The following is a 12,853-nucleotide window of genomic DNA, read 5'->3' on the forward strand; positions in this document are numbered from 1 at the left end:
TTTTTTTTTGAGACGAAATTTCGCTCTTGTTGCCCAGGCTGGAGTACACTGGCGCAATCTCGGCTCACTGCAACCTCCACCTCTCAGGTTCAAACGATTCTCCTGCCTCAGACTCCTGAATAGCTGGGATTACAGCCATGCGCCACCATGCCTGGCTAATTTTGTATTTTTTAGTAGAGACAGGGTTTCTCCATGTTGGTCAGGCTGGTCTTGAACTCCCGACCTCGTGTGATCTGCCCGCCTCCGCCCGCCTCGGCCTCCCAAAGTGCTAGGATTACAGGTGTGAGCCACCGCGCCCAGCCGTTCTCCGACCCATTCTTTAAGTCTCTTCTCACCTCTGATGATTAGCTAAGCTTACTTCATACTTTACCTTCAGTGAGCATGACCAGGAATAACTTGTATCAGGTAGGTAAAGTGCTTGCACATGGAAAAGGTTCATCCAGTGGCCTTACCTGTGGATAGGGTTTCAGGCAAGACAGACAAGAAGCTGAGAAGAAGAGGCACGGCTGGGAAGTCCCCAGGCTCAGGGCACTTCTGCGCTTGGGCGGAGAACCCTTGACTCACCTTCCACAGTGCCCGGATCCCTGGTATGGAAACTAGCCCAGTTGGATCCGTATCACGTGTCACTGGGCAGGTTACAAATAGCACAGGGATTAGTAAACTCATCCTGAAACTCCCGGTTCAAGGGCAGGGAAAGGTTACCAGTTTAATTCAGGCAGGTCATGAGTGGTAGAGAAGCAGGAAGGGGGTTCAATGGCAAAGAAGGCTGTGCGCAGACATGCGGGTGCGGAAGGGGCAGAGCTGGTCTGGCGGGGACTTGCCGCGCGCCTCATCTCGGCCTCAGTCTCGAGGCCAGGACCTCAGGCCTGAATGGCCGGGAGTGGAGGGCCCTAATGTCACATTTTATGGAGCGCACGTCGTCTCTGCGACTGGTGGCTCTGCATCCTGTTCGATGGGGAGCTCGCAGCGAGGCGCTTGCTCCCATAACCCCGGTCAAGGTCTCCGGAGCAGCAGGACGGCCACAAGGCGCTGGGTGTGGTTGCCCCGGACCTTGCGGTGGCCAAGGGCACGGCGGCAGGGGCGCCGTACCCTGTTCTGCCTGGGCCGCAACCACGCTGGAGGGGAGGCAGGCGTTTCCTCCGCGACCCCTACGCCGCCGCTCTCTAGTGCACCTCCGGAACTGGGCCCCAGCTCTCGAGTGGGAGCGGGGCTCCCCGGCGCGCAGTTCCGCCAGCCAGGGGGAGAATCTCAACTCGCCGGCTCCCGCCAAACCTGGGGGCCAGGCAGCCGTAGAAAGTGCCCATTTCTCCCAGATTCCTCGCGCGCACAGCCACGGGTGCGGAGGCCGCGAAGCGCCGCAAGCCCGCCAGCCCCAGGTTCCGAAGCCGCCCCTGGATCTCCACTCCGGCACGGTCGCGCACCAGGCCCCCAGTGGCGGCCAGCTCCCGCCGGTCGCTCCTGCCCTGCCCTGCCCTGCCCTGCCCTGCCCGGGCCGCCGCGCCCGCGCGGCACCGCCTCTTTCTCTAAATACGGTGGCGCCCGCCCTCAGCACCCGGACGCGCGGGGGTAGGGTGCGGGGCTGCCGGCGCAGCCCAGGCCGCGTGCGGAGGCGGACGCGGCGCCCAGCCAGTGCCCACAGCAGCGCGGGCGCCGGACCCAGCCTCAGGTAAGCGGCCCCGGCCCGCGCGCCTGCGCCGGAGAAAGCGAGTCGGGCGCTGAGCTGTGCGGCCAGGCTGGGCGCTGGGAGCCGGGCAACGTCGAGGCGCAGGGTATCCGAGCCCCACCTGCGCCCCTGCGAGCCCCTCGGGCTGTTGGTTGAGCTTGGGCTCCCTAAAAGCTGCAAGCTGATTTCACACAAAAGATATTTGCCTCTTGTTTCGTTCCCCAAAGACGCCAGAGCTTTGGACGTGGAGAGGTGCTGTGAATTTGGAAATGTGTTTTGGAAAATCGATAGCAGTGTTGAGGAGGAGAATTGGCTTTGGGGAGGTTAAGTGTAGGGTCGTGTTTGGAAAAGGTTTCATTGCGAGTGAGTATGGGTGTTTTTGCATTCGTTTGTGGGTGCATCTGTGGGGGACGGAGAGAGACTGAGACTACTCCCACACTGTTCTGGATCAGAGATCAACACTCAGCCAGGTACTCAGTCCACTAGTCCACGGACGAGAAACTGCAGATCCAGTTTTGGGCTTCTATTTACTTTATTGGTGTTTGGGAATTTGCCTTAAGACAGTTGAAGCCTTGTCACTCACTGTAAAATTGACTATACTAGGAATAAGGGAATTCCTGTTAGGACTTTGCCACCCCCGAGAATCACCCTTCTCTTCCTTGTCTCTGAAACCGCAAGAGAGATTGCATGATTCGGGAAAAAAATTAAAACAAAACAAAGCTGTATATATAGGTTTCAGGACTTGCCGTCGTGGACTCGCCCGGTGGTTTCTTTCCACTGGGAGTTTTGGAATGTACTCCCTGTAGGATAAATGGGGACGACTGTATACTCAATGTTGAAACTCTTATTCACTGCAGGATGTTACTGACTTAATAAAAATGGTAAAGTAAAAGAAAATTAATTAGTACAATGCTGTCTTTGTCTCACTTTAACTGCATCCGTATGTCGTTTTTCCAAGTTTGAAATGAAAGCTTTTTTTCCTCCTGTATTTCCTTTTTCTTTTTTTTTCTCCAACTTCCTTCTGATTCTGTCATACTTTTTCCTGGAAAAGTATTTCCCAGTGTAAGATCACCTGTTTGCTTTCTTTACCCAGACTCACCTTCCTTAATGTGATTTTGTTTGTCAAGATTGTCTTGGCCTTAGGGCTTCAATCTTGAGTTCCTTCATGTGACCCTGCATGTGAGCTGCATAAAATATTTTAAAAGTTTTCTTTCCTTGGGCAGGTGAAAATAGTCTTCACGATTTTGACTTGTCTTTGCAAATGCAGGACCTGACTTACAGGGTCCTGGTAAAATATCCCATTCCTTGTAATAAAATAAGATAACTAGGTGATAAAGTCAGCTCTGTGTAAGTAGACAACTCTTTAGCAACTACTTGGTATATTTAACATCCCCTTGAAATATAGGGCTTGGGTGATTTTGTGGAAGGTGCTTTCTCACTTGATTCCACTTACACTATTCTTTCAAAGCCAAGTTCCTCCCCTCCCCCTGTTTTGTGCTTTGTAACTAGCAATTTTATTGGCTGCTTGTTTTTAACTGAGTCTCAACCTCTTTGTGGAAGTAGGTGGCACCATGTAGAGGAGGGTGAGAGGCCACACCTGCCTTTGGGTACCTGTTCACTCTGAAGATGGAGCTCCTCCTGACCTGCTGTGCCACACTTTCAAGGGTCATCCCAGACCCAAGCAACTGGGCTACCAGTCTGTGCTTGCTGAGAACCCAAAGATCTTTTTTTTTTTTTTTTGGCAGGGTCTTGCTCTGTTGCCCAGGCTGGAGTACAGTGGTGTGATCTTGGCTCACTGCAACCTCCAGCTCCCAGGATCAAGCAATCCTCCCACCTCAGCCTCCCAAGTAGCTGGGACCACAGGCATCATGCCTGGCTAATTTTTGTATTTTTAGCAGAGATGGGGTTTTGCTGTGTCACCCAGGCTGGTCTTAAACTTGTGAGCTCAAGCAGTCTGCCTGCTTCTGTCTCCCAAAGTGCTGGGATTACAGGCACAAGCCACTGCGCCTGGCCCCAAGAACCACATTTTGATAAAATCAACTTAAAAGTCCACGAAACCCACTGTGTTCCTGAACTGCCTTCTTAGCCTATTGAAACTGCTGAAATTGGGTCTTTGGTAGATGTAGCCTTAGAATAAAACATGAAATGGAAAGCTGCCGTAGTCTAAAACAGGAAATGGAAAGTTAGTTACGGAACTAACTGACTTGAAAAGCTGACAGCAGCTGTGATGAAAAGTGGGGCATTTGCAATCAGGAAGAATCCCTGTGGTTCTTCCCTCATTCACCCACTCCTGTTTTATCCCCCAGGAAAATGAGCTTGTAAGACTCAGAAAACACCACACCCAGTTACTTTTGTTCTTTCATTTTTTGAAAAAAGATACACTTCGATGTGTAGTAATTGAATTTCCTCTGTTTTGAAGATCATCATAAAATTACATATTTAAAAGTTTGTGAATGCCAGTTTTTCTGACTCATAAACCAACTTATTGTTCTACAGCTTATCAGTTGTATTAAGTTCTACCTCCATGACTTCATCCCGTGTGACTTCAGAAATGGCCAGCAAAAAACCAGGGTGGTTCTGGAACACCTGTGCCCACATTAATTTGGTGTTTGGTTGTGTTCGCAGAGCTGCTGAAGTCTTGGAGGGAAGAAAACGCATCCCACCCTGCCTCTGGGAAGGGGCCTCTTCTGGACATGTCTCCTGCAGCTGCTGCTGAGCCAGATGGGGACCAGCAGGACAGGCACGTCAGCAAGCTCATCTTCTGCTTCTTTGTCTTCGGCGCCGTCCTGTTGTGTGTGGGAGTCCTGCTCTCCATCTTTGGGTTCCAGGCGTGCCAATACAAGCCCCTCCCAGACTGCAGCATGGTGCTCAAGGTGGCGGGGCCTGCTTGTGCTGTGATTGGGCTTGGGGCTGTGATCCTGGCCCGCTCCCGGGCACAACTTCAGCTCCATACAGGGCTGCAGAGAGGTCACCAGATGGACCCCGACCAAGCCTTCATCTGCGGAGAGAGCCGCCAGTTTGCCCAGTGCCTCATCTTCGGGTTTCTCTTCTTGACAAGCGGCATGCTCATCAGCGTCCTGGGCATTTGGGTCCCTGGCTGTGGCTCCGACTGGGCACAGGAACCACTAAACGAGACAGACACTGCCGACACGGAGCCCCGGATCTGTGGGTTCCTTTCTTTGCAGATCATGGGGCCCTTGATTGTGCTTGTAGGATTGTGTTTCTTTGTGGTTGCCCACATTAAGAAGAGAAACACCTTGAATGCTGGCCAGGATGCCTCTGAGAGTGAAGAGGGACAGATCCAGAGTACCGAGCCTGTCCAGGTCACCGTAGGTGGGTGGCTGTCATTTGTGTTCTTGCTTCTATCACAGTGGCTTTGCAGCTGGGTCTCACCAGCTGCTCCTGGTTCTGGTCTAGATTCTCTTTCCCACTTCCTCCACCTCTCACACACCCCCGCCATGTGTACGTACACAATGCTGCTGCTGTGGGAAGCCCCGGAGGAATCTTGTATACATCTTTCCCCCCAGCAACTCTTTCTTACTTTGCAAAGCATTGGGATATTAAGTAGTGACCTTGACTGAGGTCACAGAGCAAATTAAGAGGAAAGTGAGAAGAACTGTGAGGACAGCCTTGGAGCCTTCTGCCACCTTAGGGACCCACTAAGTGACCCCGTTACCCCTGTTATTCTCACACCAAAACCACATAGCACTTTTAGTTGTGGGACACTTGGGTTCTCCTCCCAGGCTGTCACTAGCTGGCTGTCCTTTTAAGTCCTTCGCCTCTCCTGCCTTGTTTTATATCTCTATAAAACAAGCAGTGTGTCTCTAAGATTCCTGCAGCACTCACATGCTAGGACTCTGGATGTGTCCGAGTCCAGCAGTCTTCAGGTGTTTTGAGGGGACTCTGTACTGTCTCTGTGTTGTCCTTGGTTTTTTGTGACATCATCTGTGACTGCAGGGCTAAGGCAAAGCTTGGAAGCAGTGGGATAAACCGAGATGGAATATGACAGCACCTGCCACTTCTTTTTCGTATGGAATGCCTACAAGTTCCTCCTGGGTCCCCTGGGCTGCACAGAAGAGCTGGAGTGCCATTTCCCGCAGGACAATAGCGGTAGCTTTGGCCTCAGCTTCACACAACCAAGGAAAAACCCCATCGCTGCTCATTGGCAGATCCCTTTTTTCAGTCTCCTACTTTTAAAACAGTAAAGCTGTGAAACCATTGACATTGAAAAGGCTAGGAAAAGAAGTCCGCAGAACAGAAACCATGGAGGGAACAGAGAGGGAGTGTGACAAGGGAGTTGCGTCTCCTGCTTGGGGCTGTCTACTGGAAGCAGTGGAATTCACGGAGCACAGCTTGGAGGGGAGGACTTGGGTTGCTGGCCTTGCATGCCACCAGCCTTGGAGAGGAGGGCAGATGGATTTGCAGCCGTTCCTTGGGTAGCACCAGGGTAGATGCTCCCAGCTTCCTTATTAATATATAATGGTGACAACACAAATATTAATTATATATTCACAATAGCTAACACTTATATAGGGTATATTTTTGTGCCAAACACATTTAAGTGCTTTAGTATGTGCTCTTAAAGGTCCGCCTTTGTGAAATTCATTCACACCTATAACAACCCAAGGAGGCAGACACTGTTAGTACCTCCATGTTACACAGGAAGAAAATGAGGCGTGTAGACATCAAGTGACTTACCTAAGGTCACACACTAGCAAGTGGTGGAGCAGGGTCCCAACCCTAGTATGTGGGCACACCCACAGAAGAGCCCTTGCATAGCACCCTGCCCAGGGCACATGGGTGTGATTCCATTTCATCCTTCACCAAGTGTTCTTGGAAGTTACTACATGAAAAAAGGGCTCTCTTTAATCCGATAGATGTTCTCGGTGCTCTTGAGGAACACAGTGCGGTATAAGTAAATATGTTCATCTAATGCTGCTGTGCTTCCACTTAGTTGGAAATAGTTCGAGCGGAGTTTTCGGGCCCAGCCTTCCACCTGGTGGCTGGAATCAGAGTGGAGGCAGGGGACAGAGCTGTGGTGCTGTTTCTGGTGTCCTTGTCTTGAAGTTGGTTTAAAATCTTTTCTACTAAACCCTTTAAACCCCCATTGAACCTGTGAAAATCTTGCATCCTAGCTCCTCTCCTTTGATATTGTGGGATAGGGTTTACATCTTTAGAATCCCAGATTTAGAATCCCTGCTCTCCTTGTTGTGGATACACTCAGTGCTATCCTGGACACACAGCAGGTGAGTGAGATAGCGTTCCCTGGAGGTGTCTGTATGTTGTGTGCTCACAGAGGACATCAAGTTCTGAAAGATGCATTAAAGGGAGCTTGCAAGGGAGAGGTCTCTTTCCAGGGAGAGCAGGTTGCAGGGTGTGGGCAGGCCGAGCTGCTGGGACAAAGGGCAAGAGAGCCTTGAAGGTAATAGGGTTACTAGAGCATTTCGTTGTGTGTTTTTGAGAGGTGACTGGCCTGCGTTCAAGGCTTGCTTCACAGGTTCTTTATTCTACAGTGTGTAATTGAAGTGAACACAACCCCAATTCCTCTAACCTACCAAAACCTTCTAAAAAATTAAATGAGGATCCCAGGACAACTATTATGCTTTCTCACCTTTAGATTAGCAAAATGTATTTTAAACTCTCATTGCCATCTCCTTGCAGGAGGAAGGGGAGGTGGACTTAATGTATTTTCTGAAGGGCTAAATTCCCTCTGGGAAATGATTGAGGCTGCTGTGGCGGGTGAAAGGTGAAGGCTGGAGCCAGTGGCCAATTGCCTTTGGGGTGTTTCTTCATCATGCAAATAAGTGCCCTTGGCTGGCACTGTAGCTGTGAGAGTTGGCTCTGTGCTTGGCACTGTGTTCATCGCCAGATGCAAATCATCCCAACTAGTCCTTCCTTCTACCTGTCCTCTGATGCAGGTACTGCCTGGCTTGCAGTTTACAGCTGTGGCAGCTGAGGTCAAGGAGGTCACCTAGCTTGTTCAGGTTGGAACCCCCATCACTTTAAAGAATCCTGCGCCACCCTAAGCAAGCATCAAATGTGCTAGGCGTGCGAACCAGTCTCCTCCCTACTGGGAAGTAAAGCCCCGCCTCCTTCATTTTTCCTGAACTGTTATTGCTATTGCCAGCTTCTCAGAGGCCTCCGCCAGGCCCCCAGCAATGGTGTAGCCACAGCCCTACACTGTTCTGGGCCACTCGTGTGGTGCATTTTGTATTGGAATCATAATTCAAATTAGAGTTTGCATCTGGTCCCTAGTTTCTCCTCAAAGCCTGGGGATGTGTTCTGGAACGAACGGTAGCTACAGAAATGCAAATCTGTACTTTGGTAAATAACAGTTAGGGCCTGTAGCATGGCTTATTGTTATTTGCTCAGGAGCTGAAACTATATTTGAAGAACAAGGCACTTTAGCCAACAGCTAACTTGTGAATTAAAATTGTAGACTGAAAACAAGAAAAGCTTTATCAGCAGTAGACACCCCAGAAGAGGGAAGAGAGCTTTTCAGCAACCAATTCACAGAAAGGTTTGGGCTTAGACTTGCTGTGAAACATAGACCCACTTTCATACCGTAATGGTCAGCACTCTGGATTCTGAGATGTAGGCCTACTTTTAAAACATTTGTGGTATATATATATATATATATATATATATATATGTATGTATATGTGTGTGTGTGTGTGTGTGTGTGTGTGTGTGTGTGTGTGTGTGTAGTAAACAATTTTAACTGTTTTTGTTTTGATTTTTTGTTTTGAGACCAGAATCTCTCTCTGTCACCTAGCTGCAGTGCAGTGGTGCAATCCTGGCTCACCACAGCCTCCGACTCCTGGGTTCAAGCAATTCTCCTGCCTCAGCCTCCTGAGTAGCTAGGATTATAGGCGCCTACCACCATGTCTGGCTGATTATTTTTTCTTTCTTTTTTTTTTTTTTTTTTTTTTAGTAGAGACAGGATTTAGCCATGTTGGCCAGGCTGGTCTCAAACTCCTGACCTCAAGTGATCTACCTGCCTTGGCCTCCCAAAGTGCTGGGATTACAGATGTAAGCCACCATTCCTGGCCATTTTTTTTTTTTCTTTAAAGACAGGGTCTTGCTCTGTCACCCAGGCTGGTATGCAGTGGTGCAGTCAGAGCTCCCTGCAGCCCAGAACTCCTGGGCTTAAGCAGTCTTCCTATCTTATTCTTCTGAGTAGCTGGGACTACAGGCATGGACTCCCACATCTGGCTAATTGTTTTCTTTTAATTTTTTTGAGACAAGATATCGCCATGTTGCCCAGGCTGGTCTCCAACTCCTGGGCCCAAGCAGTCCTTCCTCCTCAGCGTCCCAAAGTGCTGGGATTATAGGTGTGAGCCGCTGCACCCAGCCAGACCGTTTTTAAATGGTTTCGTGGCATTGAATACAGTCACCATGTTGTGCAACCGTCATCATCAGTTCCCAGAACTCTCCCACTGGAAACTCTGTACTCACCAAACAGCAACACTCCCTTCCGCCTCCCCACTTCCTCTCAGCCCCTCGTGACTTCGTCTACTTTTCTGTCTCTATACATTAATGGGCTCACTTTTAAATTCTGGAGTTAGCAGCTGGTGTGTTGACCTTTTATATAGATGGGCCAAATTTAGAATTAATTAATTTTGCTTTTGCTAATTTGCTTCCATTTATTACCCACCTGCCTTCAACTAAATTTCGTGTTTCCCTAGGTGACTCGGTAATAATATTTCCACCCCCTCCACCACCTTACTTTCCTGAATCTTCAGCTTCTGCGGTCACTGAGAGTCCTGGGACCAACAGTCAGCTTCCCAATGAAAACCCCCCTTCATATTACAGTATTTTCAACTATGGGTAAGAATTTCCATTTGAACTTCAAGAGAGGCCTGAATTCAGGCCAAACTAGTATTAAGGCTGGGGTTCACTAGGAGGCATTTAAATGTGTCTTTTTTGCTGATGTTTGTCAGAATTAGTGTCTTGATATTAACAGTACCTTTCAGGAAACTGTGGGCAGCACATAAGTTAAAAATGATAAAGTGATCATGCTGGGTTAATATGAAGCCTACTGCAGCCATCTTTATGTGGTCCTAACTGGGGCGATTCTCAGAATGTTTAACAACCCTTGCCGGGGGCGGTGCAAAAAGCAGCCAATCAGAGGCACTTTCAATTTCCCACCTGCCGAAAGGTGGGAGTTTGCAAAAGGAGTAGTCTGCGGTCCTTTGTGGCTTAGGGGTGGAAAGTTAGGGTTTTCCTTTCAATTTCGTTCTAGGAAGTCAGCATGAAAGGGCTGTAGGTTCCTTGCCTCCAGACCCTATTCTTCTACCTCAAGCCGAGATCGCACCACTGCACTCCAGCCTGGAAAACAGTGAGACTCTGTCTCAGGAAGAAAAAAAAAAAGAATGTTTAGCAACCCAGCAATCAAACTGAGTGCCAAGGCTAGGCCAGGAGGCCCCTGCTATCATGCTAGGCTTCACTGCTTTAGATCATGGAGAGGTATAAGGGTCCCAGGGGATCCCCAACAGTTACAGAAGAGCTGTAGTACAGAAGTACTGTAGCCATGCTTGGGTGACTGGCTAAAATCAGCCTGAGCCCTGACCCGACACAGCTGGGCCTCTCCCTCAATATTCACTCCTTCCCTGGGGCACAGAGAACATCAGGTCAGCACCCACCCTACACAGAAGGCAGCAAGGTAGGCTCTAGTGGGCCGGGCCTGAGGTGCCAGGAGCCTGTGGGGAGGGAGTCCGGATGGAGAGGGACATTGAGGAAAAGGCAGAGATGATGAGTTCCAGGGTGAATGACAGGGAAGCTTGGAGGTCCCCAACTGAGAGGACGTGGGAGATGAACTTAGTTTCAGTGGCGAGAAGATGGTGGGCGGCTGGTAGGGGAGGCACAGTGAGATGAGGGCCTTGGAGGCAGACTGGGAGGGAGAGAGAGCAGGTGATGGAGATGGAACTGCGGAGGTTGCTGGAACAAGGAGGACGAAGAGTCAGGGACTAGTGGGAAACCCACAGGAGAGGCTCATGCAGACCCCAGAAATGTTGTGCTCAGGGAGCAGAGCTGGAGAAGACTCTGGTGTTACCTTCTAGAATAGGAAACCAGGATGTAGGAAGGGAAGAGCATTGCTACAAATTGTCACAGAGTGAAGTGGGTAAGACAATGAGATAATGTGCATTTTTGCATGCAGAAAGCAGCAGAGACAGAGACACTGGCACTCATTGCTGGTGATAGCACCACCTTACCTTGTCATTCATGACGGAGCAGGCAGTGGTCCAGGAGCAGGGGCCAGGTGGACCCCTGCCTTTCCTCTGGGGCCTGGAGGGAATGAAGTTATGTAGAGATTCTTTTCCACAAAAGTAGGGGGACAGGTTAGCTGATGGGAGAGAGAAAGAGGTGGCTGACAAGGACAGAGTTTGCTTTAGAGCTTCATAAGGGGTTGTGATGGGGGAATCCAGGGAGGTGCATGTGGGAGTGGCCCTGTGTGAAGAAAGGGCAGGCTAGGGCTGGACCTCTGTAGAGTTCTCATCGTAAATGTTCATATTTTCTTTTTCTTCTAATGATAAACTTCCCCAAACCCTAAAATCAATGTCTAGTAACTTAAACTACTGCTGCTGCTACTATGATTTCTGTGTCCCAGGGTCTGGCTTTTCTTTCATGAGTTTATGTAACTCTCATATCCACTCTAGGAGAAAGGAATGTTATCATCCTCATTTCACAGATAAGGTAATTGACGATTAGTGATGTTGAATAACTTGCCCAAGATCACATAGCTGGGAAGCAGCAGAGTAGATTCCAGTGCAGCTTGGCCTTTGTTAGAGCCCGCTCCATTAGCCAGTATGCCTTCCTGCCGTGCTTCAGGTTTGGGCTTAATGTTTTAATTTTCCATGGCATAAGTTTGTCTACCTTATGTTAGCTGTCCCAGAAGACAGAATAGCAGAGAACAGTAATTGTGTCTGTGTGTGTGTGTGTGCGTGTGTGTGTGCACGTGTGTGTGTGTGTGTGTGCACATGTGTATGTGCTCTCTTTGGATGGTGTCTGTAAATTAGTATTCAATGTCTTTTCAATGACAAGGGAATGACAGCAGGAGTGAGACTGTCTTAATGTTACACTCAGCTCTAGGAAAAGGAAAAGGTAACAAATCAAAACAGATCTATGAAAAGCCCAGTGTGGGAGAAATTATTCCTCAGATTCTTGCACATACTCCTAAGTGCCTGTGATTAAACATTTGAAAAGAACCTAGTACTTAAGGGGTCGCTGTTTCTGTCACCTGTCCTTCATGTTCTCTCTCTTTCCCTCTAGCAGGACCCCAACTTCTGAGAGTCAGGGTGCAGCCTCCGAGAGAGACTGTGAATCCATATATACCATTTCCGGGACGAATTCATCTTCTGAGGTCTCACACACTCCACATCTTCCACATCTTCCATCTGAATTGCCTCCTAGATATGAAGAAAAAGAAAATGCTGCAGCTACATTCTTGCCTCCACCTTCTGAGCCTTTCCCACCATAAACTGTGGACTCCAGTTCAGTTTTATATGTAATGGATCACTATTTTATTTAATTTGTTTTTTAATAAAAAATGCAATAGCATTGGCTATATTATAACTTTCTTGATACAGCATCAACATGAGAAACCAACCTTTCGGGCCAGATTCCAGCCATTAGTGCTTTAGATCCTGGAGAGGGGCAAAGGGCCCAGGGTCCAGGCACTTAATGTGGCCTCTTTGGATAGTATCTATCCATTTGTACTCAATGTCTTTTCAGTGACAAGGGGAATGATGACAGGAGTGAGGTTGTCTTAATCTATTCATTTGTACATTATACATTTGGTCCTATGACCCTGGGAGGTAAGTGAGATTATTTTTATTGGTGGATAAAGAAACAAAGGCTCAGAGAGTCTAACTTCTTCAAGGTCATATAGCTTCCACGTGGTGGGCTTGATTTTGAACCCATCTGGTGGCTGGTTTCTGAAAGACGGGCTCCTCGTCACCATCCTGTGCTGTCAAAGGACTACCAGCAGCAGTGGTTAATATTTAGCTTGGTCTATGCTGTCTCCTGGGTTAGCTGCTTCTGAAACAGAGAAACAACATTACTCCCCTCATTTCTTTATTATTTCTTTTCTTCTGCTCTTTATTCTTTCTCTGCCCTCCTCCTTTCTCCTCTTCCTACTCCCCTTTTCTTTTTTTTCCTTTTGAAAGAAGCTGATTAGGGAGCCTTTAT

At 48.8% G+C, this 12,853-nt stretch overlaps 1 protein-coding gene across 3 annotated transcripts; it reads left to right on the forward strand.

The window, feature by feature from the left end:
• Positions 1-1,541: 1,541 nt before the first annotated feature.
• Positions 1,542-12,228, forward strand: TMEM171 (transmembrane protein 171). Of its 3 annotated transcripts, none has more exons than XM_017527630.2 (4): positions 1,542-1,666; positions 4,289-4,996; positions 9,352-9,493; positions 11,936-12,228. In XM_017527630.2, exons 2-4 carry the CDS (start codon positions 4,357-4,359, stop codon positions 12,141-12,143), a joined length of 990 nt encoding a protein of 329 aa, XP_017383119.1. In that variant the 5' UTR covers positions 1,542-1,666; positions 4,289-4,356; the 3' UTR covers positions 12,144-12,228. The 3 variants fall into 3 exon arrangements, with proteins under 3 accessions (XP_017383119.1, XP_017383120.1, XP_037594093.1); XM_017527631.2 differs by having other exon boundaries at positions 11,939-12,228; XM_037738165.1 differs by having other exon boundaries at positions 9,409-9,493.
• The last annotated feature ends 625 nt before the right edge of the window (positions 12,229-12,853 follow it).

Source organism: Cebus imitator, unplaced genomic scaffold (assembly GCF_001604975.1).
Source record: "Cebus imitator isolate Cc_AM_T3 unplaced genomic scaffold, Cebus_imitator-1.0 Scaffold50, whole genome shotgun sequence".
NCBI classification, from domain to species: Eukaryota; Metazoa; Chordata; class Mammalia; order Primates; family Cebidae; genus Cebus; species Cebus imitator.

Coding starts and splice junctions, on each gene's coding strand:
- TMEM171 (XM_017527630.2), top strand. CDS start 4,357: ATGTCTCCTGCAGCTGCTGCTGAGCCAGATGGGGACCAGCAGGACAGG. Junction 4,997..9,351: donor GCCTGTCCAGGTCACCGTAG/GTGGGTGGCTGT, acceptor GTGTTTCCCTAG/GTGACTCGGTAATAATATTT. Junction 9,494..11,935: donor TACAGTATTTTCAACTATGG/GTAAGAATTTCC, acceptor CTTTCCCTCTAG/CAGGACCCCAACTTCTGAGA.